We start from the raw sequence: 27,139 nt of genomic DNA, 5'->3' as shown, positions 1-27,139 counted from the left end.
CTCCAGCAAGTGAAGTGGAGTTGACACAGAATGAGAGGTTTCAGCAGGGCAGCACTAAGGGTATCCTGTGGATGTGAACCACATGTGACCATTCGCTAACAACTCTGTTAAAGTCACTTAAAAAAATACTACCAAGCAACAACCTAAACACAGAATACCTGCTATACAAATACAACAGATAAACAGTGAATAAACAATATAAGCAACTGCAGTGTACTTGCTGTGTCAAATCAAATCTCCTGGTACCATCCATCCAAAACAGAATGCCATTTCTAAATCCTTGATAGAGAAACTGGATTCCAGGCCTTGTGAAGAGTCAGTGCAGATATTTTAACTGTTTTTTAAATGATAGCTGGGCCATAGTAGGTGATTTTGTTGGGTGAATTTAAATGCCATGTCTGGAGTGGAGCCATCTTCAGCTTAGTGGTAACTGAAATCTTGGAGACAGATAACATAATTTAGGGATGGGAGAGCTGTTGAGTAGATGCCCTCAGTGCCCTCCCCATATTTTTGGCATCTTACCCACTTCCAAATTTGTGCTCTCCCTACTTCCAAATGCCTGCCAATATCTGCTTTTCTTTCCCCAAGGGCTTTTGAGGACTTTCTGGAAGCCATGGGACTAGAAGTCCCTTGCCTTTCTAGACTTCTTCCCTCCTCCCTGCCTCTCATCCCTACCCTCAGGAGGTCTGGAAGTGCCATGGAATTAATACCCAACCCACACCTCAGCAGCCCTCAACCAATGATTGACCGTGGGTTGGTTAACTCTGAGCTGTTGTATTTTATACTGGTTCCCAGAGTTTCCTAGTGGATTATGCTCCAGCTACCCAAAATGTGGCTGGCTTTATAACATAGCCTTTTATTGGCTGCCTTCCCTTCCCTGTTTCACTCCCCTGCTCCCCTATCTGTGTTTTCGGCATTTCCCCAAATAAACTACTTGCATTAGGGTTTGTTTTTGGGAACCCAAACTGAGATCTCGTGGATAATACCTGCAACTAAAAAGCATACAGGGGAAGAGAGGAAGACCTGTTTGTTTGTTTTTTGATTAGCAATTATTTTAATTTTCAACTACTTGAAATTTCTACTTGGATGTGCAGTTGATAATCTGAAACCTGACATGACCATACTGAAATCAAAACTTAAAAAAGACTGTTCCCTCGTTGATTAGGAAAAGAAGATATTTAGGATTTTGTCCGTGTGCTTTCTTTCTGTTCATATCTAAAGGGGAAACATTTTAAATTAATTCAGTATGTACTGTGTGTTCCTCATTTTCTGTGATTTGGGTGTAAATAGCACTTTAACTTTTACTGTAACTTTACCGCTAGCTATTTTTATTTGATGATCTGAGTCTTGGCTTGAATTCCTGGAATCTGGGGTTGGTTAGTTTACATGTTGATTTACTCTAGAAGTGTTGCCCTCAGAGCTAGTTTAGTAAATATTCCAAGCACCACAATAAACACAAAATGTAATTCACAATAAAAATCCTGTGTAATACTTACAAATCAATCTCTTTCAGAAGTAGCCAATTTTAGAGATTATTTTAAGAGGTTTTATTAATATTGTGTAGTGGAGTTTCTCCTCGTATATGTATGATTCATAATTGATGACTTTCATATCTTTGCTTTAAAACATTCTGAAGTTTCAAAAAAACAAATGCAATGTGACATGCAAAGCAAATAGGTGGCGAATATAATGACCCAATGGAAGTATATTTGTTTAGTTCAATAAATTAAAGCAAGTCTTCTACAATTTTATCATTAATTTGTTCATGGTAAAAAAATGATATGATTTAATTTACTACAAGTCATTCATGTCCTTGCTGAAATGATTATGTGCCTCCCACTGCAGTAAGCTCTTCAGAGTCAGCTTTAAAGATCACCATCATTTGGCTGTACCATAAGTTACTTCATTTCTCTTGGTTACATTTAGGTTGCTTTCAGTTACAGGTATAAATAGTGGTTTGATGTACATTCCTGTCCGCAAATGTGCCTCAACATTTGAATGACTTTATTAGGATTGATTCCTAGAATTGGAGTTACCAAGTCAAGAGCATAAACACAGTACATATTTTAGGCGTTTGCTATACTTTCTGTGATATTGGCCCTCCCTGATCATTTGCCACCAAGTTTGCTATTCTTTTTGACAATGAACACACTTTGTTCCAAACAAGTTATTTCCTCCCGGCAGTAAAGCTATTGCTTTTCATGCCTTGCCCAGCCCTGGCAGAACTACTGCACTGAAGGAGCTGGAAGGTGGTGGTGCACGGGAATGGCTTCAGGCTACTCCCACTGCTCTCACCCCAAGTTTAGCAGCTTTTGTTGAATGAAAGATTCTCCATTTCTTGTACACCTTTTGTCCTTTTCCAGAGTTCTAAAATAGTTGTTCTTGACAATTTTATGCAGTTTTATCATTTTTTTAAAAGGAGAATTGCTGAATTCTTCACTATTTTGGAAATTCTGCTTTCTGAGTCCAGTTTTAATTGGAATGTTGAAAGCTATATTTTGAGTGAGCCTTGAGTAGAAAACCTGTCCACATCATTAATGACTTATATTACACTTTTTTTTTTCTTTCCTGGGGCCAAAGATCTTAGAGCTAGAAGGGATCTTAGTTCCACTTTTGTTTTCAGGTTAATAATTGGAAACATTAACACCCTGTGCAGTTATTGCACATGTTGTTGGTGTTAAAATTGGATTTTGAGATGGATCACTCATGTATCAGTCATTGCTTTGCCTCTCCCTGTGCAGCTGTAGGTACTGATTCTGTTTCTCTGCAGTTTCAGCCCTTTGCCACTGAGCTAATCCTGCCCAGGTCAAAGAAGACATGAGGATTCTCAGCCTGCCCAAGAGTGAGGTCTGACATGTATTGTGCTACCTTGAACTAGAAGCTCAGGGATGGGGCCTAGCAATCTTATTTAAGTCCTCCAGGAGATTCTGATGCACATACAAGTTTGGGAATGGCTGGCACAGAACCAAGGTTCAAAAATGTCAAATGGTTGACATTGTCATTAGTTCTGTACACTAGTAATTGGGATAGTCAGTCTGCTGCTATTTTTCATCACAGTTAAGATCACATTTATTGTGAGACACCCCACTGTTTTATTTACTTAAACCCTCTGCAATTTCAACTATAAAATAATGCTTTTTTCTAAATACTGAAACTTTATTTTATGCATGTTGGAAGAGCCTTTAAAAGGTAATATTTAAAATATCACTTTATGCATACAAAAAAGGAAAATGTAAGTAAAATAGACTGATCAAGGCATTACTTAAACTTCTTCACATTCAAAGACAGATACATCAGTCTCTTCCACACTCAGAGTTCTCATTGTCCATGTTTTCCCATACAACATGATTGTCTGTGTCATCAAGAGTTAGTGATACAACATTTCTTTTTTTCTAAATCTTTATTGTTGAAAGTACTACATATGTCCCCTTTTTTCTCCCATTGATCCCTTATAACCTGTCCTTGTCCCAGGCCCCCACCTCACCACCCTATTATCTGTGTCCATATGTGCATACAAGTTCTTTGGTTGATCACTTCCTACCTACCTCCACCTTCCCCCTGAAGATAAAACATTTCTTAACGCGTGTTTTATGATCATTTCTGGGTTTTTCTCTCAACCTCTGATACTGATTCTGTAAATTTTGATGTGTATGCCCAGGCAATATAACTAAGTCAGGACTGTCACCTGGCTGACAGTGATATTAAGATGCATCAGAGTTTTAGATGTTTTTAAATGTTAAAAAAATAAAACAAATCAGTGTGGGTTAGAATCAAAGAAATATGGTGGCAATTATGGAATAGTCTATATTTGTCTATTCATTTTCTTCTATTCTAGAAATATATCCTATAGATTATTCTTTATACAACTGGCCTCATTCATTCTTTTTATACTAGTCTATCATTCTTAGTTTAGGCCTTGGCTATATTTAGATTTTTATATCTTTTCCTTCAGAACCTTCTTGTCTTAAAGAGTATTTTAAATCACATTTTTAGTCTCATAAAATGTAGCTTACCCTAGGGAATAATGAATGTATTAGTTAAGGTTCTTTAAAAAAATAGAACCAATAGTATGTATATGAAGAGAGGGAGAGAGAAAATATGCATGAATGAATGAATGAATGAATGAATGAATGAATATGAATGAATTGGCTATGTCATTGTGGAGACTGGCAAGTCTAAAATCTGCAGGGTAGGTTGGCAAGCTGGAGACCCAGAAAAGACTTGTTATAGCTTGAGTCCAAAGATGATCTGAGTCTGAATTCCCTCTTTCTTAGAGGACCTCATTCTGTTTCCTCTTAAGGACTTCAACTGATTGTGTGAGGCCTACCCACATTTTGAAGATGCTAAGCGGAGAATACAGAATATATATATATATACACACACACACTGTATAGAAGCTTATATTCTAGTTGTTTAAGGAAGACACTCAAGTTACTATTTAATTGAATAATCAAATAACAGAAAACAATAATGTAGGTAGAGACTATTTAAATTTGCATATAAAGTATATATTGTTGTTGTAAGATTCACCTTTTCCCTGTTCTTATTTATTTTTTAAATATATTTTTATTGATTATACTAGAGGCCCGGTGCATGAAATTTGTGCACGGGGGAGGGGTGTGTCCCTCAGTCCAGCCTGCACCCTCTCCAATCTGGGACCCCACCAGGATCGGGCCTAAATGGGCAGTCAGACATCCCTCTCACAATTCAGGACTGCTGCCTCCCAACTGCTCACCTGCCTACCTGCCTGATTGCCCCTAACCGCTTCTGCCTGCCAGCCTGATTGACGCCTAACTGCTCCCCTGCTGGCTCGATTGCCCCTAACTGCCTTCCCCTGCTGGCCTGGTCATCCCTAAATGCCCTCCTCTGCTGGCCTGGTAACTCCTAACTGCCTTCCTTTGCCAGCCTGATTGCCCCTAACTGCGCTCCCCTGCTGGCCTGGTTGCCCCTAACTGCCCTCCCCTGCAAGCCTGGTCGCCCCTAACTGCCTTCCCCTGTAGCCCTGGTCACCACCAGCTGCCCTCCCCTGCTGGTCCGGAAACCCCTAACTGCCTTCCCTTGCCAGCCTGGTTGCCCCTAACTGCCCTCTCCTGCTGGCCTGGTCGCCCCCAACTGCCCTCCCCTGTAGGCCTGGGTCCCTCCCAACTACCCTCACCTTCAGGCCTGGTCTCTCCCAACTGCCCTCCCCTGCTGGCCTGGGTCCCCCCCTCATCTGTCCTCCCCTACAGGCCTGGTCGCCCCCAACTGCCCTCCCTTGCAGGCCTGGTTCCCCCCAACTGCCCTCCCCTGCAGGCCTGATTGCCCCCAACTGCCCTCCCCTGCAGGCCTGGTCTCTCCCAACTGCCCTCCCCTGCTGGCCTGGGTCCCCCCCCAACTGTCCTCCCCTACAGGCCTGGTCACCCCCAACTGCCCTCCCCTGCCGGCCATCTTGTGGCGGCCATCTTGTGTCCACATGGGGGCAGCCATCTTGTGTGTTGGAGTGATGGTCAATTTGCATATTACTCTTTGATTAGATAGGATATAGAGAGGAAGGCAAAGGAATAGAGAGAGAGAAACATTGATGAGAGAGACACTGATTGGCTGCCTCTTGCATGCCCTCCACTGGGTATCAAGTCTACAAGCCAGGCATGTGCCCTGATGGGGAATCAAACTGGGACCTCTTGGTTCATGGGTCAATGTCCAACCACTGAGTCACTCTGGCTGGGCTCCATGTTCTTCATAAAAGCAAACCTTTTTCTTTAATAGGTTGACTGGCAAGATATAAATGAAACTTGTAAAAAATAATCTGTTGGTGCAACTTCCAGCAATGTGGTATTATCACCAAAGCCAGTCTAGGACAGAAATAGATGACAATTTTGCAGTACCTGGATTAAAATTATTCTAAACAATGCACACTGTTTTCTAGTCAGGCTTGTTTATATGGATAATTTTGAATACTAGATAGGATTAAAATATAGTAAATCCAAATCCCATGAGGCAAAACAAAAAATCAGCTTTGTTGATTTAATATAATCCTTAATTTGTAAAAATCAGATGCATTTGAATATAGGGTTGCATATCATTTTTTTCTAGATATTTAAGGTCAACTTTCATTCGTGAATATAATTTGTAGTTGATGCAATCAGTATGCCAGTATGTTTTGGATGAATTGTTGTCTTTTAGGTTGTTTTGGATCTGCCAAGTCTCTTCTCTGAAATAAAAACGTATATGTTGGAGGCAAGACACATTTTTTTTTTCTCAATGGAGCACCTTATAAAATGATGAGCATTAAAAATACTTTTTGCTTTTATTAGATATGTAATAAAATATTGAAGGGATTATAAAACTTTTAAGCAGATTTGTGATACATCTTTATAATATTTATTACCTCTGTGTGAAAAGAGAGGTTAAGAGAAGAAAGACGATTAAAAAACCCAATTTGTATTATTTGAGAATGCAGCATCTGTGGATCTCATATGACTGTGCACTGGGCAACTTCAGGCGCCAATTCTGTTCTACATTCCAATATTGCTTGTCAGAATTAAAGACAAAAATAGTTCTTTTCTTCTGCATTGCTATAAAAGGACTGTCTCACAGCAAAGCATGTGGTGCCAGGTAGATACAGTGTTTTTAAAGGTCTGGAATGACTTTTGGGGGGAATGATTCTTATTTTAAAATGAGCTAAACTTATTAAAATATAGTTAATTAGTTTTTTTAAATAGTGGGCCTGTTAGACAAAGGCTATTAGTATTTTTTTCCCAAAAGTTGATCTTATAAATTCACTTTGCATCTAGTTTAACGATTTAGAAACAAAATAGCCTTATGATTCTTTTTTCCCCCCGTTGAAGGTCTTACGGTCATACACTTAGCTTAGCTTAACTGATGGAGGCATGCAGAGCATGATCTAAATGGAGCCTCTACATTTTCCTTTTTCCATGTGGATTTTTTAATCTTTGATTACATGACTCTCAGACTGTGGCTTAATTTTTACTGGGATTTAATTTAGAGAAATTTGAAAACTGATAAATTTACCTGGATTCTAGAAATTAATATAACTGACAATTTCTTATTTCAAGTTCAAAACCTCCTAAAGAACTGTAACCTTCTGAAATGGTAGCTCAGAAGTTTAGTTTCTATATTCCAGGCTCTCTTCCAGGCTCTGTGTTTGGGATTGAAGGATCTGTAAACTAAACGACATTTCCAAGTTGCTGCCTTGTGGCCTTTTTTGCAAGGACATTTTGAAGAAATTTTCTTTACTTAAAAACAAAATTGAAAATGGAACCCAAGTTCATTTTTATTTGTATTGGTTAGGAGACGTGTTTAGGCAAAACCAAAACAAAATAAAAAACTCAAACAAACAAAACCCTGAAAACCAATTATTTGGTTTATGTTACTGAAAAGTTAGAGAATCTGTTATCTATTTTCCTGCCTCCTTCATGTTGACTCACCCTCAGACTGTGGAGAGGCAAGATGAGGACCAGTAATGTAGGTGTGTATCTGCAAATTCAGCTCAAAAGAGAACCTCTGTTCTCTAAGAGTCTGAGTGGAATTCTGGACTTGACTCTCACTGGTCTTAGTTGGGTCCCAGGTTCGTCTCTGAACCAATTCCATGGTCAAGGGGATAGGATTCTACAATCATTTGAGATGGAAGTTATTTGCCCACTTTGGCACTGGGATCAGCATCAACCCCACCGGAAGCGTGTGGAGGGGGAGAGTAGAGAGTAGTGCCTCTCCAGAGGAAATTCAGGTTATTGTTCACAGAAACGAGTGACTGTGGCTCTTAAAAATGATGAATGTCTGAAGTCATCGTGCCAGTGACTTTGAATTTAAGCTGGCGTATCTTTCTCAGAAACTAAAGCAGTCATTTCTATTGAGTAGCGTGTCCATTTGAAGGCACATTTAACTGATGGTAACAGAGAGTCCAAATAACAGGGGTTTTACACTTCGGAGGCTTATTTTCTCTGGAGTTTGGCAGTCCGAGACTGATGTAGCATTGCCATGACAAGACCAATGTCGCTTCGAATTGCTGCAGCTCCTGCAATCATATTTGTGGTGTCCGCCAGTTGTCTGCCTCACTTTTAAGGTGTTTTATTAGGAAGTTCTGCTCAACAACTTTCACTTGTATACCATTGGCCATAACTCGGTAACATGGCCATGTATACCTGTAAGGAGGTCTGGAAATGTAGGTATGTAGATAGGCATAATGCTAGCCCTAATAATGAACCCATAGGGGTTTTATTAGTAAGGAAGAACTAGTGAATGGCTATTAGGTAGGTAGCTAGTAGTCTTCAACATGTGTTGATTTATTAACTGATATGAATGCCATAGGAGGTTTATTTAACAACCCAATGAATTTATACATTTAAGATTTAAAATTCATTTTAGAAGTAGTTGGTAATGTAAATAAGGAAACTAGTATATACCCCAAAATTGATAACAACGTGTGCATTAAATGAATATCAGGCAAGGTCGTCAAAGGAAGAGTTGGAGATGATGCCGGCTTTTCCGTCTCTCGGTGATTTGGCTAAGTATGATGCCCTTTACCAAGGGAGGGACATGGAGGAGTGCCAGGTTTTCAGCAGAAGTCGGAGTTAAGTTTTGGACATTAAAACTAGATATGCCGGCATCAGATGACACTCGGGTGATGTCATTTGTTCACCAGCTGCATATTTTGATATCTATTGTGCATTTTCTGGAAGAGAACAGAGAACTGGATATTTTAGAAATCCTCTGTTCTCTTCAGTTTCTCTCTTTCACCTGTGATCTAGGTTACTAGAAGTTTTGGAGAGTTGGGTCCAAAGGACCTTAAATTCCAACTTTATTCCCTAGAACAAAAGAAGTCTTGTGTAGTCAAGCATAGATTGGGTGTGTTGAGGATGTGAGATTCAGCTGTCTTAGATTTGGCACAGTTCTTCCTGGGGTGAAGGAATGAGAGAAGGTGCATGGACCTACCAAAGAGAGTAATATATACCATAGTTAATTGATAATTTGATATGCTATTCCTAGGGAGCAAGATACATTTTTTTAGGCCTACCGTAGATTTATATAGAACTACAATATTATATTCTAGGAGACATCTACTCGAAGGGGCTTTTATCTCTACTTATAAATACCAGGCATTTGGTGGCTACACTGAACTCACTTGTGTTCTATCACTTTAATGACTGAATTATAGCTGTTGCTTGCTTTGAACTTTATTTAGTTCAACATTTATTTTTTTTTTAAGAATTTGTGTGAGTTTATTTGAGCCAAACAGATGCCGGGAAGCAGAACCTCAATGAATTGAGATAATGCTTTAGTTCAACATTTATTAAGGGAACCTTTTGCCTTTTTCCATTATTCTAAATACTGAAAATACAATTATTAATAAGGGGAAAATGCTTTCAGGGTATGATGTGTTATTCCCTATTTACTAATCTCTACTTTTTCATGTCATACAAGGCTGAATTCCAAAGAAAAGGCATTCCCCAGAGTGTAGTGGACATTTTGTAGGGATGCTATAATTTAACCATAAACATTGAACAAATACTAATCAGGCTAAGATAGTTTGAAAAACAAATAAGAAGCACATTAATGGGGACTGTGGTTGTTTAAGGTCAATATTAATTGTTACTGCAGTTAATAGAGTTCTGTTTATTTTTACATAATGTCACACTTGGCTCTCTGTCACTTTTTTAGAAGTGGTTGATCAAGTGTGTGTGTGTGTGTGTGTGTGTGTGTGTGTGTGTGTGTGTGTGTGTCAAGGTCTAGAACACACTACAGATCTAACTTTTGAGAATATACCCAGACTGAGAAAGGGAGACAAAAGTTTCTATGTTCAGAGAGTAAGTAGCTTCTCTAAAAGCCCTTTTAATTTGTACACACAGTGAGTGGTGCTGCCCTTTTCTTGTTACGACAGTTGTTTGGTTGATGTCACTTGTTCACAAGTCAGGCAGCTGGTCATTTTGAAACTCTATTGTCATTTCTTGGCAGAGAGCATAGCAATAGGAGCAGTTATGCTTTCTAAAGGACCTTTCTGTATTTTTTATACAAGTAGAGGTTTTCTGTCTTTCCAGTCAATCACTAATTCTGTTGTCTTATTTTCTGTATCCCACATCTATCCATTTCTGCAAATGTAAAACTCAAATCATCTTAACCCCCCCTCCCCCAATATCTCTTCTTTCTGCAGCCTTCTTTTGACAAATGCTGCCACCTTCTAGACCAGGGGTGGGGAACCTTTTTTCTGCCACCGGCCATTTGGTATTTATCATTTGCAGGCCATACAGAATTATCAGCTTAAAAATTAGCCTGTTGTATTTGGTCAAACATTTAATTAACTCACCCCTAATGTGTTATCAGGGCCAGACCAAATGATTTCATGCGCCTTGTGCAGCCTGCAGGCCCGGCGTTCCCCACCCCTGCTCTGTCCAGTTCTCCGAAGCCGGAAATCTGCCCGTCATCCGAGATTACTTTTTCCATCTTGATCAACAAGTTCTGGTGCTATTCTGTAGCAGCAGTATTCCTTCTCCTGCATCTATTCCTTCTATCCACAATTAAACACTTACCACTTCTCTGGGACTTTTGCCAACACCCTCCTAGACTCCCTGTCTCCACTCTGCCCCTCTCCCATCCAGCTGCGCAATAACTGCCGGTGTCATCTATCAGAAGGAAATTTGGATTACGTTACTCCTCTTTATGTCCTTCAGTGACCTCACATTGCCTATCAGTTGGATTGGGCCTAAGTTTCTGACAGTGTGACTTAGGACACGATACTTCCAAGGAGACACATAATGGTTCAAGCAAAAGTATTCTGGCTATTTCGTTTCTACCTATGACAGTATTTCAGAAGGCTAAAACATGATAAAGGTATATTCATACTTTATATTAAGCATTACATCTTCAGTATATATAGAACATTGGTGGTCACCTTGACGAGTTGTTGGACGTGGTATTTATCATTCCCATGGATGTAGTTCTTTATACATTTTTTTCCATATGTATTAATTTCTGAGGTCTATATCTCAATATATATAATAAATTTTATATTATTTAAAATTTTATGTAAACGATATATTATTTTATGTATTCCTCAGTATATTTTTATTTTATTGTGTGTGATTTATCATTTAGTTCTAGTCCATTTATTCTCACCACTGTGTGAATGCACCATAATGTATTCACCCTTCTATTGATGTTCATTTATATCCTCTCTCCCCCATTTCTCAGCCACCCACAACCTGTTCAGCTTAAGCTCCCATGCTCCTGGCCCAGTACTTTGGAGTAGAGGGTATATTACTATTTGTGGTTGCTGTTAATCCTTATATTTTTGGTAGATTGCATGCCTTAAAAGTGAATGTCTTGGTTGCTCAGCATTGGTAGCTGGTTTGGGCTCAACTAGGAGTATCACTGTCTTTCTAGATTAGCAGACCTCACCGCACTTAGCAGGGCTATCCACAGCAGTATTTGCAGCAAATTTATTCTTTTTTAGCTGCTCAGAGCCCTCCCTGGCAAATGCTTTCTCCTCCACATGTTGCTTGGCCAGGTGATTTCTGTCATCCACATGGCTGCGCTGCAGAAGACCCATGAGGAGGGCATGGACTCTAGGAGTGGAGTCCCCCTCAGCCCTCCAGTCCAGTGGGTCTCAAACTTTAGCCTGCTTCAGAATCACACAAAGGGCTGGCCTCACTCCCAGATTTCCAATTCAGAAGATCTGGGATCGGACCTGAGAATATTCATTTCTAATAAGTTTGCAGGTGATGCTGATGCTGCTGTTCCTGGGGCCATACTTTGAGCATCACTGCTTTAGGCCAGCATTGTCCAACCTATTTTACTCTTTTTGACTCATGGGCCCCTTTAATATTAAGATGTAATTTCACATCACCCACGTGAATTTTAAAATTGTTTTATAATTTGACATGTTATAAAGAAGGGCTTTAAGTTAAAAAATTTGTATCCACATAATATTAAACATTGTGGTGGTCTAGAACTCCACTACCAAAGTGTGATCTGTGGACCAGAATACCTGGAAATTGATAAATGCAGACTCTCAGGCCCCACCCCAGACCTAATGAATCAGAATCTGAGGTTTAATGATATTCCCAGGTGATTAGTATGCATATTACAGTTTAAGAAGCTGCTGGTATGGGGCTCACATTAAATCAAATCCTAGTAATATTCAAAACAAGAACACTTCAGATTTTAATGTTTAAAAAGTGGCACATGTTTTATTTCCTTTCATGTAAGGAAAAGCATCATTTCTTTGAAAATAAAAAGAATATCTCAAATATGGTTTGGGGACCAAGTAGTGAAATTAATGATGCATTATAGAAAAAAAATGGACAAAATCGTATTCATGTTTGGAACTATTACTACTTGTACATAAAATATCAACTGCCTTATTTGAATAATTTTCATGAAGTAATAGATTTCTGATTGCCTCTTGCAATAACCTTTCTGTAAATAATACATTATGTATATGGAGAGTAGTTTACCCATAAAGTAAAAGCCTAATTGGATATAATTTTTGCTTTATTTATTATTATTATGATTTTTTTTGAAGTCATAATAGGAACATCTTTCATCAGATAATTACAGTTTAGGAATCCAGAGAGGATTGTCTTGAGGCAAATTTGCAGAATACTTATCATTTGAAAATGTTCTTGTATTTTAATATAATTGTTCATTATTCCTCTTTTCTTTAAATAACTGCGAATGGAGATAATAATAGCACAACCTCTTAGGGTAGGGAAGATCAGAGTTTTATATGTAAAAACTTAGAAGAGTGCCTGACACATAGTATGTCTCCATAAGTGACTTAAACAACCCCATCCTCCTCTTCCTCTTCCTTGTCTTATTCCTCTTCCTCACCATAGTTATTTAATACATAGCAGCTCAGGTCAGAGAAGTTAATTATCTAAATACTAGAGGCCTAGTGCAGAACATTTGTACACTGGGGCGGGGGGTCCCTCAGCCCAGCCTGTGCCCTCCTGCAGTCCAGAAGTCCACACGGGGAGCAGGCCTAAGCTAGCAGGCAGACATCCCCGTAGGGGCTCTTAGTGCTGCCACAGAGGCAGGGAGAGGCTCCTACCATCACTGCTGCGCTCACCAGATGTGAACCCGACTTCTGGCTGAGCGGTGCTCCCCTTGTGGGAGCGCACTGACCACTAGGGGGCAGTTCCTGTGCTGAGTGTCTGCCCCCTGGTGGTCAGTGTGCATCATAGCGACTGGTTGTTCCCCTGTTCAGTAGATTTGCATATTAGCCTTTTATTATCTATGTAATAAAAGCCTAAGCAACTGTTATGGTGGAACGACCAGAACGACTGGTTGCTATGATGTGCACTGACCACCAGAGGGCAGACGCTCAACACAGGAGCTGCCCCCTGGTGGTCAGTGTGCTCGCACAGGGGGAGTGCTGCTCAGCCAGAAGCTGGGCTCATGGCTGGCAACTGCAGTGGTGGTGGCGGGATCCCCTTCTGCAGTACGGAGCAAGGGGTCCTGGACTGCAAGAGTCCTGGACTGCCAGCTTAGGCCCAATCCCTGGGGCCTCTAGTGTTGGTATAAAAAGGAGAAAGGAAAAAGCTGTGGATGCTTCTAGATGAGATAAATTGAACTGTGTAAGAGTGATTACATTTAATCTCCATTGCTTCAGGGGGGAATGGGTGGGTACTTGTGTAGGATATAAAGCCTAAGCCACTGTTACAACGGAATGACCAGAATGACTGGAACGACCAGTCTCTCTGATGTACACTGACCACCAGGGGGCAGACGCTCAATGCAGGAGCTGCCCCCAGCCTGCCGGCCAACCTTCCAGTCTCTCCCTCCGGCTGGGCCCCAGGCTGAGACGGGCAACCAGGGGTGGGTGGTGGCAAATGCGGGCAGTGAGGGAAAGAGGGGTGGTGGTAGAGAGGGGGTGGGGAGGCAGGGAACCACACGGTGGTGGTATGTGGGTGGTGAGGGAAGGAGGAGGCAGGGAGGCGGGGAACCTGATTGGCCCTGATCACCTGTCAGGCCTTGGGACCCCACCTGTGCACGAATTTTGTGCACCGGGCCTCTAGTCCACTGTATAAAGCCAAGGGGTGGACTGGATACAGTACAGAGTCTCAGCTATTTTTTTCCAGGCAGTGGAGAGTACTGCACATGGAGAACTAGAAAGTAGTGTCTAGGGGTGGACAGCTAGGTTCAAATAGGGAGTAATCAAGGTTGGAGTCTGTGATGGTTGTTAGTGTTACTGGCTTTTTTTAAAAAAAAATATGATTGGTCCTTTTATATGATTGCACTTTCTAACTCCTGTTGGCTGGGGTCATTTGGCTGGGGTCATGTAATTGCTTCAGGCCATTGAATTAAGAGCAGAAATTTTGAGTGTCATGAGTTGCCTGTGTGAGGTCCTCCAAAACTTTCTTTACCTCTGGAACAGTGATTGGTCATTGTTAGGATGATGACTGCTCTGACAGGTTGGGTTCCTGTGTGGCTGTACTATGTGGAGCACCCCTGCTAGTGTTCGGTTGTTAGATAGTATGGTCAAGAAATAGACCTTAGTTGTTTTAAGCTCCTAAGATTTGAGGGTTGTTTATTATTGCAGCAATATGTGATCTGTATTGACGAATACAGATTTTTTTGGTTGGGTTTTGAGAACGACAAACTCATACATAGGATAGCAAGTGTGGAAGTGTGTGTCTATGGGGGTGAGCTAGGTTCCCCAAACCAAGGAGCTTGAAGCTTACCAAGGAGAGTCATTAGGACTGTGAGCAAATCTGATGTCAGTCTTGGGACACAAGGTGGAGAGAGGGGTTGAGATCTTCCTACCTCCTCTTCCCATGCAGAGAACTGACACACTAATACAAGCATATACATACAATGTGTAATATGTTTGGTATACCTTTTGTCAGTGTGAAAACAGTAACTTAAAAATCAAAGTAGAAAATAAATACAGTGTATAGAAAACCAGGATTTAGGAAAAATAACTATGTTGGAGGGTTTAAAGACTTTTTTTAGTACCACAGAAAGTAATATGTTTCCCTATCTCCTCCCCATCATACATGTTTACATTCACATGTTCTTACATGCCCATGCGTACATAATCACATATTTTAATCAACCCTACTTGTGATAACAAGTCAGTACCTCATGAGGCCTATCTGTATACAATATTTAAAACCTTCCTCTTCCTTTCCTCTCACACTCCTGATCTAACCAGTTCTTCCCACCCCCCATCCCTGCAGTACTTAGCATTTTCTTTCTTTATTTAATATGTTTACTATTATTATTTTCCTCTATTCTCACCGGAATGCAAATGCTAACAGAGAAAGGACACTTTTATCCATTTTGTTGACTGACAGCAGAGCCTGGTACATAATAGTGTTTGTTGAGTTGCATGCAGCACCTTCGTGAAGGAGAAACAGGAACAACCGGGATACGGATAGCTGCCAGGCGTTCCGAGCAGAGATTCGATCTGAGGCAGCGTTGTGATCTGACCACATTTTAAACCACAGTTTGAGTCCCTCACTCGCATTCTGTGTCTTATAAAATAGTTCCAGTCAAGCAGATAAGCTTCTCTGTGAAATCTTCCGTGTGTTGTGTGTAAAGACTGAATTTTGAAGGTAGTACAAAAAGTGGGAAGGAGCCTGGGCTTTAGAAACAAACTACTTCATTGTTACCTATTCGGTGTGACTTTGGGCAAGTTACCTAACCACGGAGTCTAAATTTTCCTTTCTGTGAAACTGGAATAAAGTGTACTGGGGCACCTATTGGGTGGACTTAATACACAGTTATGTGAAAATGCTTAGCACATGGGAGGTACTGGTTTATACTGGTTCTCTTTTCTTTCCCCACCGCTCCATAAAAACAGCTTTCATTACATTCTTTATTTAATATTATTTAAAATATTTTCAACTTAGCCCTAATTCTGATTCCAATTGACTTTTTTTGTGTGAGATTATTTTAGTAATCTATACACAGAATTTCCCAAATATTTACAAAGAGCGCATACACCGCATTCACCAGGGTGTGGATTTCTTCAGATCTGATGGAAAAAGCAGATTATCTGGATTTTAAGTGATGGGTAGAAATTCAGTGGGAAGAACTGGGAAGAAGGGTAAAATTCCGGGATAAATGGATAGGAATTCTTTTGCTCTTGCTGTTGTTGTTTCAGTCTTGTGCATCTATTGTTTTGCATGGTAGCACTTGAAGTTCTACATTCAAGGTTACCATTTGCCTGCCATTTTGAAAACTTGATTCCTTTTGAAAGTGGTTTCTTTATTTGCAAACTAATATTGTTTCTTAGTCTTAGAAGTTGATCTCTGTTGATCACCTAGTTCTTTCCCCCAATTTGTTTAGTTGAACTAGACATGAGGATTTTTATAGGCGATTTCAACTTATTTGACCATTTTCTAGTATTGATTTTGATTTTTTTTTTTTTTTAGAGAGTGAGGAAGGGAGAGGAATAGATAGAAACATCGATGAGAGAGAGAGAGAGAGAGAGAGAGAGAGAGAGAGAGAGAGAGAGAGATTGGCTGCCTCCTGCATGCCCCCTACTGGGGATCCAGCCTGCAGCCTGGGCATGTGCCCTGACAGGTAATTGAACCAGTGAACTCTTGGTGGTTCCTGGTTCGATGTTCAACCACTGAGCTACTCTGGCTGGGCTTGACCATTTTTTTAAAAAAAATTTAAATACAGTTACAACAGTTTTCTTTAGCTTTTAAAAATAATTTCATTTGTGTATATTATAATGAACTATTATTTGCTTCAGTGCCATTATGTGCTTACAGCAGAGGTTGTCAACCGTGGCTGCACACCGGAATCATTTGGAGAGCTTTGGAAATACCGATGCCTGGGCTCCACCTGCATCTGAGGTTTGGCCTTGGAACTGGATTTTTAAAGGCCCCTCAGGTGATTCAACTCCGCAGCCAAGCTTAAGAAACCATTGGCTTAAAGCCGTGGTCGGCAAACTGCGGCTCGCGAGCCACATGCGGCTTTTTGGCCCCTTGAGTGTGGCTCGTCCACAAAATACCACTGCCTGGGCGAGTCTATTTTGAAGAAGTGGCATTAGAAGAAGTTTAAGTTTAAAAAATTTGGCTCTCAAAAGAAATTTCAATCGTTGTACTGTTGATATTTGGCTCTGTTGGCTAATGAGTTTGCTGACCACTGGAAAGGATTTCGGATGTAACTGGAACATGCTTTCCACTTTGGAAAGTAGGTAGCCATGGCTTATCTGAGTGGTGTGATCAATCTGCCTTCTCAATCTCTTGCTTAGAATACAGTGAACTGATTAGAATTGGGGTGGTAGAATCAAGTCCTTTACTTTGTTAAAGCACTTTTATTGTTAGTCACCAAACCATAAATGGAATTAAAGCATATGAATAGATAGAATAATTTTAAGGCCTTTAAATTCCCATGTGGAGGGGGAAGGAATAATCTTGTTTTGAGCTCTATGCAAATCAAAGTCCTTTGGCTCATTATTTCAGTCAGAAATGAACAAATATGTTTTTAGAGCCTATAACAAATACTACTTTATTGTTAGTATAATTAGGCAAACGTCGTTCTTAAACTCTTGTTGACTTTGTCACCTACTTTTGATGTAATAAGTACTCTGTTACCATAAGAGGATCTTTGTTTACTCCAGTAACAAGATGTTGGACAAGGACTTGTAAAGTCACGTAGCTACCTCCCTGAGGTATCAGAGAGCTTCCAGAAATAAATCAATCTGAACTTTAGAGTATTCCTAGCTTTTATTCTGAAAAGTAATCTAGCCTACTTCCAGCTTGGAATTTGGAGCTGAGGTCAGGTTAGGGATATTTACTGTAATTTCACTGTTTGGTTTGAAGTATTGTGAAGTTCCAGAACACACCATATTTGTAGTATGTACAGCAACAGGGCTGCAAACTTCTTTGACATCTATGTGACTATATTAGTATGGTGTCTGAATACAGTGGAACTTAGTGAATTGGTGAATAGGATAATCAGAATTGTGTCCAAAGCCTAGGTTTTCTTTTTATTACTTCTTACCTTGATTTATTTAACTTATTTAGCATTAGTTTCCATATCTGGAAAATTGGGGGAAATAATACCTACGTTATTGAGTTTATATTATAATGAAATATTTTAGATTTTTAATATAGTATCTGCCCAAAGTTGGTCTGTAATAAATAATCTTTCTGTAGTTTTGAGTTTGAATTATTCTAGAGAATTATTCTATAAAAGTGATACCTGAGAACAAATTAAATTCTAAATTTTCTTTAATAATGAATCTTATGAATAATGACTATTTGGAGTGATGTATATAAATCATACTTCTTGTAGAAAATTTCTGAATATTTCTGAATTTTTAATAAACCTTGGAATCTCCTGATAAAGATATTAATACCTTTGTTTATCATGATAGGTTTTACACATTTTCATTATGTTTAGAGACATTTTACAATAACTCATGATTCTTACAATATGAAGGGAGAAATTGGAAGGTAGATAGTATAGATTAGGCAGTATAATATAGTAAGGGCATAAATACCTAGATGCATATATACACAATGAAAATATAAGTGAAGCATAATATAGGTCATGTTAAAGTGTAGCCAAATCAAAAGAATTCTTTCATAAAAAATGGTTATTTCATTCCTTTGTGTGCCCAGATAAGATGATCATAGTAATGACTCCTCCTGTTTTCTGCCTCTCAAAATTGCTATCATTTTTAAAGGCACAATTAAAATGTTGTTTATTTTATAAAGTCTACTTGCTCTCTTCCCCATCACACAACCCTTAAAAAGGAATCACTTTTCTCTGCATTCTGTCAGCATATGACCTCTGCCTGGCACTGTTTCATTGTAAATGCAGTTAAGTTTATGGCATTAGGTTGAAGGTTGTATGGGGTCCCACCGGCTTTGACATCAGAGAGATGTAAATTTCAATCTTCACTTGGTCACTTTCTTTGTAAGGATTTCTCCTTGCTGTGCTCAGTTTTCTTACCTGTAAGACAGAGGGGGATAAAAGCTTCTACCTCATAGTGCTGTTGAAAGATTCAGTAGTGTCAGTGGCCCAAGATAGTAAGTGTTCAGTAAATGGTAGTGAGTATTGTTATTGTTGCCATTGTCTGTGTATGGCATGTGATTTATTGTATGTAAATATGATGTGTGACTTAAATAAAACCCCCATCTCTAGACCGCTCTTTTTAGGACAGGCAACCATCACTTGGCATTTTACATAAGGTTTAATAAATTAACAAATATGTGTTGATTGAGTCCATTAACTTTCACTTTTACTTGGATTTTAAAAATAGTATTGGTAGATATCACAAAATTTTACAAAAGTTGTTTTCTAAATGGCTTTGTTTTAAAATCCCTGCAGGTATCTTCTTTTACCATAACTTCAGTGCCCTGAAATCCGAGTATTCCACCAAGATAACATGATAGGCACTTTCCGTGGTTTGGAGCCATATCTTACGTAGACGAATGCGGGCCTCCCAGAGGCCCTGAGAGCTTGGTACAGAGCACACACTGCTTGCTAGTTGGCGCGGCAATCATGCCTTCTCTGCCTCAAGAAAGAGGTAAGCTGACTGACTTCATCACATCACAGAATACAAATTATAGATCATAACTGCTAGCTATTCGTGACAATTAAAAATTGGGGTTGCTTAAAGAACCAGAACTTAAGATTTCACATTTTTCGGGAGGGCATTTGTGTTCTCTGGTATGGAATTTTTATTATTTCAATGATATTTGGCTGGTTTACATTTCTCTTAAAGTTATTCAGGGGCCTTCTGCCTTGGATCTGAGTACAGAGCTGCCTTTTCAAAGCACACTGAAAAGGAGAGTCAGAAAGAAGAAAAAGAAGGGAACAATTACAGCCAATGTTGCTGGGACAAAGTTTGAAATTGGTAGGTCTTCTCAAAAGCATGAGATTTTCATACCTGTTGGAAAGTCTAATTGGATGTTGAAAAAAATGTAGAAATTTGGAGAGTTACTCTTTTTTTATGTAATGGTTTGATTCTGGGGTCAGGGCACATGCCTGGGTTGTGGGCTCCATCGACAGTGTGGGGCGTGTAGGAAGCAGCCGATGGATGAGTTTCTCTCATCACTGATGTTTCTGTCTCTCTCCCTCACCCTTCCTCTCTGAAATCAATAAAAAATATTTAAAAAAAGTGATAGCTGGGTGGTGGTAACTCATCCTCTCACTTTGAAGGGCCTCATGGGGTTCATAAGGAACCTTGATTGAAAGGAGAGTGTTTAAATGAAGTTCCCTCTCACTTTCCTAGGAAGTGTTCAGAGGGCTGACGGGGTCTTAGTGTTCTCCATACTGATTCTGGTTCCATTCTCTCATCAAAGTCTTCCCAGTTATTTCTGAGAGGCCCACACGATGCGCCTCACGTACTCAGGAACAGGTCTGCTCCCGAGCTGCTGGCCTGACCTCATTGTCTTCTGCCTGTGAGCCAGTTAAAGGGTCTCCCAGGCTGTGCCACTATTGCCCTGGCCCTCCCTATGACCGCTAGGTGGCACAGCAGCTCCTGAGCCCCCAGGACGCCACAGCTGCCGGGTGGTCTGTGGCAGATGAGAGAGGAACAGCCCTTTCCCTGACTCTTACATTGTCACCTGCCCTCCAGGCAGCCTGAGTTTCACCAGGCCTCTCATGTCAAACAGCATCCTCAGCTCACAATCCCCTCCCTGACCTCATCCACCGCCAGCCACTGTCCTCTTTTATGCCTGTGTTCTAGGCACTGTTGCATGAAAAGGTCTTTCTTTTTCCTCAGCTGCGAAACAAACAAGAGTCCCCAGGATTTGAGACCAACAAGTGTTTGCTCATCAGTATCATACTTGAGCCAAATAAATTCAGACAATTGATTGCTTTGTACCATTTCTCCTCATATTGGATATCAGTAAAAGTAAAACTTTTAAAAATAAGTATTTTGCTTACCTCTATTGTAGGCAGGAAGGAACTTGAAATTTATTGGAAGAAAAATGTCAATATGTTGATTATAATATCTAAATTAGAGAAGAGTCCATAAATAGTTTGTACTAAAAAACAAGCTTTCCTCTGAGCACATTACCCGCCCCCCCTCCCCCCCCCCCCCAGTAAGATTAGAGGGTTTGCAGATAGGAGAGAGCCAGTTTCTGAATCTGTGCAGTGAATTCTGCTTTTTTTATTTTGCATCCTGAGTCAACATGCTGACTTGGTTTTAATTGCTAAAAATAATTGGAACTAGGGAGGTGGAAAGTATAGCTTAGGTCTAATGATCTAATGACCAGGGGCTATTTTTCCCTTTTGTACCCAGCCCAAGGTCATGAAAAAGCCAGGAAAGTACATTTTGCTGATAGAGGTGTTGTCTCAGCTGTGCATATGTTCTCCTTGTGCTGTGAATAATCACTGAGCTCTTCAACAGTGTTGTGTCCCTGTTAAGTCTCTGAGGATTTTGGGTGCAACCTGAAAACAGTTCTCAGTTACTGCTGAGTATAATTTGGCCCTAGATGAATTGTTATAACTCAAAATAAGGTTATGCTATAACTAATGGATATTTTGCCAACAAAACACTTTGAGCTAAAATGTATACATATCAAAATATGTTTCCCCATTGGATATATTTCAGAAGTATTTTAATTTTGGTTTCACTTAACCTTTGACTTGCAGTTCGTTTAGTAATAGATGAAATGGGATTTATGAAAGCTTCAGATGAGGATGAAACGAGTAACCTGATATGGTGTGACGCCGCCGTTCAGCAGGAGAAGATTGCAGAGCTGCAAAACTACCAGGTGGGGAGCTAGTCTTGGCCTCTCATTGGCCATTAGGAAAGTTACAGGCTTCCCTCATACTTTTCTTTAGATGGGGTTCTTGCTGTGTTGACATGCTCACCTGAATAGCCTGTTTTGTTGCTGTGCAGTACTGACTTTGCATGAAGTCTGCATCCTTTCAGATGTAACTTTTAACCTCTTTGCATCTTTAAGAATTGATAGAAGAAAACCTTTACTAAACTGGTGTTTTGCATTATGCTTAAAGATGAGTCACGTGGAATAGATTGCCTAGAGAGATCACAACCTGGCAATTCCATGTCCGTTATATATCTGGCTTCATTCTTTTATTTTTTAGGATGCGATAAAAACATATTAAAAAAGTCAAATGCATGGAATTTTAGACAGTTCACATTTTATGCAGTTCTTCTTCCATTAGTATAGAGGGTAACACAGAATTTACTGCAGGGAAAAAAATAAGTCTGTGTTTACTAGTTTTTCTGCAATGCTTATCTGTATGAATATAGTAAATTTAGAATGTAAAAGATAATTTAGATAATTAATTACCAGTTATTCAACACCAAAAATTGTAACTTTAATGTCATTATAAACACCCTTTTTTGACTTCTTTAAAATTGTGCAATTTTATTCTCTATATAATCAATTACTATAGATTCTTTAATTCATTATAGGTTATTTAACTTAAATATTTTACATTAATAATTTTCAGTTTATTAAAATGTGAAAACTAAAAGATGGTGGTAACTGTATAATAGTTGACTCTATTCATTAAATCAATGAGGATATTAATATTTACCTTTTTATTTTCCAGAGGATCAACCATTTTCCAGGAATGGGGGAGATCTGTAGGAAAGATTTCTTAGCAAGAAATATGACCAAGTAATCTTCATTTTCTTACACTAGAATAAATCTGTTATAAATTTACATTTTGAATATTAGAGTGCTATCTTTTACAAAGTTACATTCATTTGAAATGATATTTTGATGGAAGAGAGAGAATTTTAGATCTAGGAGGGTCTGAAAAGTTCTCTGGTTCTATTCCTGCACTTTGCTGAGGAGGTAACTGAGGGTCAGAGAAATATCTTGCACAAAGTCAACACATAGTTGGTAGCAGAGCTAGAGCAGAATCTTGGGTTCTAGAATCTCAGGGTTCTCTTTACTTTTTATTCAATATGTTCTTATTTATTTTCAGTTAAACCTTGCAGGATCTAATCTGTTGCATTATTGTGTGTGTGCATCTGTGTATTCATATACTGGTTACTGAGCATCTAATATGTGCCAGGCACTGTAGTAGGTGCATGTGTGCACACACATACACGTAGACCACATATATACAGGGTGGGGCAAACATAAGTTTACAGTTGTGAAACACCGTTCATTCTTGCATTGTTATTAATTGTGTTTTTCCATATGAACAATTATAAACCTCAATTGTAAACCTACTTTTGCCCCACACTATACATGCCCACCCAGGGATATACATGCACATACATTTATTTCCGAGGCTACTGTTTAGAGGAACAATCTGCTTTCATGGGAAAAACAGTTCACAGGTACTCAAGTACCGAATGAATTGTAGAATTTTTATGCAGTTTATAACTCTACTGAATAGATTATTTTAGTTTAAGAAACTTGAGCGATAAATTGAGAAAAAAATTTAAGAGATATCTTTCACAGAGAAAGGTTAGTAAAATTGTGTGTACAATTAATGAAGTATCTGTATGTATCCAAGTGAAAGTTTATACATCTGTCCACTCAACAGATATTTTTGAATGTCTATTTTTCCCCCCTAGAGATTGCTAGCTGTGAGGTAAGATAAATAAGGCCTAGTCCCTCCCTAGAAGTCACATTTTAGTAAGGAGGAAGACTGTACATACAGTACAGTTTTATGGTGGCGCATTAGAGGTAGAGTCAAAGGTTGGTGGTGACCAAGAGAGCGGGGGAGATTCTTTTTGAGCGGCAGGGAAGGCTTTCGGGAGGAATGAAACTGAGATGGATATTGAAAGGTGATTAGGAATGAAATGTTTATCTTGAATATTTGTGTGCTTTAATTTTTTCCAAGTATAGATGTGAAAGAATGTTATTCATAAATACTACATGTTTAATTTAAAAGTATATTGTTCTAATGAAAGCTTTAACTTGATCTGATTTTATGTTATTATTAAAAATATAACAAATAGCCTGGCTGCTGTTGCTCAGTGGTTGAGCATCGACTCATGAACCATAAGGTCATGGTTCGATTCCCAGTGAGGGCACATGCCCAGATTGTGAGTTCGACCTCCAGTGGAGGGGTGTGTGTGTGCAGGAGGCAGCCGAGCAGTGATTCTCTCTCACCATTGATGTTTCTATCTCTTTCTCCATCTCCTTTCCTTTCTCTGAAATCAATAAATAATGTACTGAGATTATTTAGCTTGTTGGCTTAATCTGGGCTTGACACATGGAGTTGGTAATTATATCCTTTGCCATAATAGAAACATAACTTTCTTACAGGGTTCTCTTGAAAGAACACTTGAAATATGGTAACTGTAGAACCTCCAGTTGTGGGGGCCAACTGCCTTGCGTCTTTAGGTCCTACCTCTCTGCATACTACATACTATGGTTTCATTTTAGTTTCTCCTAATTTTATTTGGGGACAATATCTGCTACATTATTTGCTCACCTATTAAAAGACTTGCATACATTTATTAAAAAGACATTTTTGAAACAATCAAATTTTAATATATAATATTTTAAAATATTTCTCTTAATTTATTTTTATTGGGAATCGATATATACAAAACGGTTAACATTTGGGATTCATCAAAAGTAAACATTTAGCCCTGTATGGTGTTTCACAGTGGTTAGAGCATCGGCCTATGCACTGAAGGGTTGTGGGTTCGATTCCCAGACAAGGGCATGTACCTGGGTTGCAAGTTCAATCCATGGCCCTGTTAGGGTGCATGCAGGAAGCAACCAATCAATGTGTTTCTCTCACATCATGTTTCTCTCTCTCTACCTCCCTTCTTCTCTTCCTCCCTTCCACTCTCTCTAAAAAATCAATGGAAAGAATATCCTTAGGTGAGGATTAAAAACAACAAAAAAGTAAACATTTGATACTGATCTTTAAGTTACATATCAAATAGGCAGCCTGATTTGTAGCAAATACAAAAATACTAGGACATACATTGTAGCCATACAACCACATGTATAAACACATATAGTTCATATAAACAAAACCTCTACTGACTAAAGGCTTCACATAGTTTTCTCATAAAAGGAATTAAACTCCAAAAAACACCAGAGTAAAAGGCAATCAAAACTGCTCGCTATAGGTGACCCGGAGGACTCAAAACCATCTTTAAAGAAGCAATATAAGTGGCACCTGACCATGAGCCATTTCCTACTGCCAATCCCCATTCCTGAGGAATAGTTAGTGACTTTTTCCATGTTATCTTGCTTTATATGCCTTTATTACCTCTATTACATTGTATTTAATTAATATCCTATATGTAAATTTCTTAGAAAAGAAACCATATTAATTTATATCCCCAGTGCCTGGCACATAGTATGTACTCAAATATATGTTTGATTTACTAATAAGTAAATTAGTACATAGGACAGAGGACTGTGTCTATTTTTTTTTTTATTGATGTATCACCAGTGTCTAGAAGAGTGCCTAGCACTTAGTAGATGCTTAAGAGACAACTGCTGAATGAATCAATAAATGAATAGAGGGATTTAAATCCTTGTAGTAAATGTCAGGATCACAGGAAGAAAATTTAGAAAAGTTTGAATAGATATTACTTTTTATACTATCTCTAACTAACAGAATGATCAAGTCCCGGCCTCTGGATTATACCTTTATTCCTCGAACATGGATCTTCCCTGCTGAATATACTCAATTCCAGAACTACATGAAAGAATTAAAGAAAAAAAGGAAGCAGAAAACTTTTATAGTAAAACCAGCTAATGGTGCAATGGGTCATGGGTAGGTATTTTTCACCTGTAAATTATATCTATCTATCTATATAAAAGCCAAGCGACCAGAACGACTGGAAAGATCGGTCACTATGATGTGCACTGCGGCCAGCCAACCTGCAGGCCCTCTTGCGGCCCCTCCCCGTAGCCAGGCTTGCCCCTGATCTTCCCCCCCACCCCAATCGGGGGCAGGGTCAGCTGGCCAACCTCCTGGTCCCCTCCCCCCAGCCGGCCAGACCCCACCCATGCAAGAATTCGTGCACTGGACTCTAGTGTGTGTGTGTGTGTGTGTGTGTGTGTGTGTGTGTGTGTGTGTGTGTATATAGTTGGAGGGTGGGAGAATAAATGTGAGTATTCACTCATGGTTGAGTACTAATATGAAAAATATGATAAAATAGGATTCTAATCATTGCTGTTTTTGGAACTAAATATTTAATGAGTTCTTTCATTCTGTCCCACAGGCTTCAGTAATTCAATTTAAAAATTAAATAAACAGATTGGAAGACTTTAATAGGAGACAACCAAATAGGGAAAAAAAAGATGTCTTCTATTTTTTAAACAAAATTTGCATTTATAATAGTTTTAGAGTAATCTTGGAGAATAAAATTCAGTGGATACCACAGAGCTAAATTGACTTGGAGAGAGAAATGGGAAGGGAGTTACTCTTAAATGTGTCTTCTTTGCTTTACAAATACGTTTTTTTCTTTTATTAAATTTATTGGGGTGACACTGATAAACAAAATTACACAGGTCTCAGGTGCAAAAATCAACAACTCATTATCTGTATACTGTATTGTGTGTTCACCACCTCAGGCCAAGTCTTTGTCCATCACATTTATCTGCCCTATACCCTTCTCCATCTTCCCCAACTCCCCTCTCCCGTGCAATCACCTCACTGTTGTCTATGTCCATGAGTTTTTTTCTCTTTTATGTTCAATCCCTCCACCCTTTCAGCCTCCCAAAACCCCCTTCCCAGCTGTCGGCCTGCTCTCTAGCTATGAGTCTGTCTCTGTTTTGCTCGTTTTTATCTCTTTGTACCCATGGTGACTGGATTGAAAATAAGTAGAACACATTAAGCTAAAATACCAAATAGTAGACATGCTAGCTGAGAAAAGATTATATAATTTATATTTCTTTCCTTTTACTTTCTTATGTTAGTTTTCTTCAATGTACTTTTAAAAAAATGTAACTTAGTCTGCTTTTAATAAAAACTCATGAGTCATTTTAATCTTTTGTTTTAAATGCTTTGGGGAAAAAAGGTTTTGGGAAATGTAGCTGTTCAACAAATTACCCTTTAATTTTTAATAATAATTTAATCAGACATTATTTTTAACTGTGATTTACTAGTTTAAAAAATAAACATGTAATATTAGTGGGAATTTTATGTTAATTGTTTAATGTAAAGTTGGTGCTGTATGTTAGTCTCAAAGGAAAAATTTTGGGGGTATAATTGAAGTTCACATTTTTTTCAATTTTAGTGTTAAAAAATAATGTTA

General features: G+C 39.0%; 1 protein-coding gene across 6 annotated transcripts in view; it reads left to right on the top strand.

Moving 5' to 3' along the window:
* TTLL7 (tubulin tyrosine ligase like 7) overlaps window positions 1–27,139 on the top strand; it is a 144,670-nt gene that overhangs the window by 33,910 nt on the left and 83,621 nt on the right. For 4 of the 6 annotated variants that reach the window (XR_008557028.1, XM_028142511.2, XM_054721194.1 and 1 more), the window contains exons 2-6: window positions 19,294–19,492; window positions 19,691–19,822; window positions 21,568–21,689; window positions 22,498–22,565; window positions 25,495–25,653. Coding sequence is in view for 5 of the 6 variants with exons in the window: in XM_028142511.2 (XP_027998312.1) it covers window positions 19,468–19,492; window positions 19,691–19,822; window positions 21,568–21,689; window positions 22,498–22,565; window positions 25,495–25,653 (506 nt within the window). In the remaining variant the exon portion in view is untranslated. Of the gene's footprint in view, window positions 1–2,830; window positions 2,848–19,293; window positions 19,493–19,690; window positions 19,823–21,567; window positions 21,690–22,497; window positions 22,566–25,494; window positions 25,654–27,139 lie in introns of those variants that run through there. The other 2 variants (XM_054721195.1, XM_054721196.1) reach the window with 2 other exon arrangements.

This window comes from Eptesicus fuscus, chromosome 9 (genome assembly GCF_027574615.1).
Source record: "Eptesicus fuscus isolate TK198812 chromosome 9, DD_ASM_mEF_20220401, whole genome shotgun sequence".
In the NCBI taxonomy this organism is placed as follows: domain Eukaryota; kingdom Metazoa; phylum Chordata; class Mammalia; order Chiroptera; family Vespertilionidae; genus Eptesicus; species Eptesicus fuscus.
Note: the sequence above shows the minus strand (reverse complement) of the source record. Positions and strands in the feature narration are given on the sequence as shown.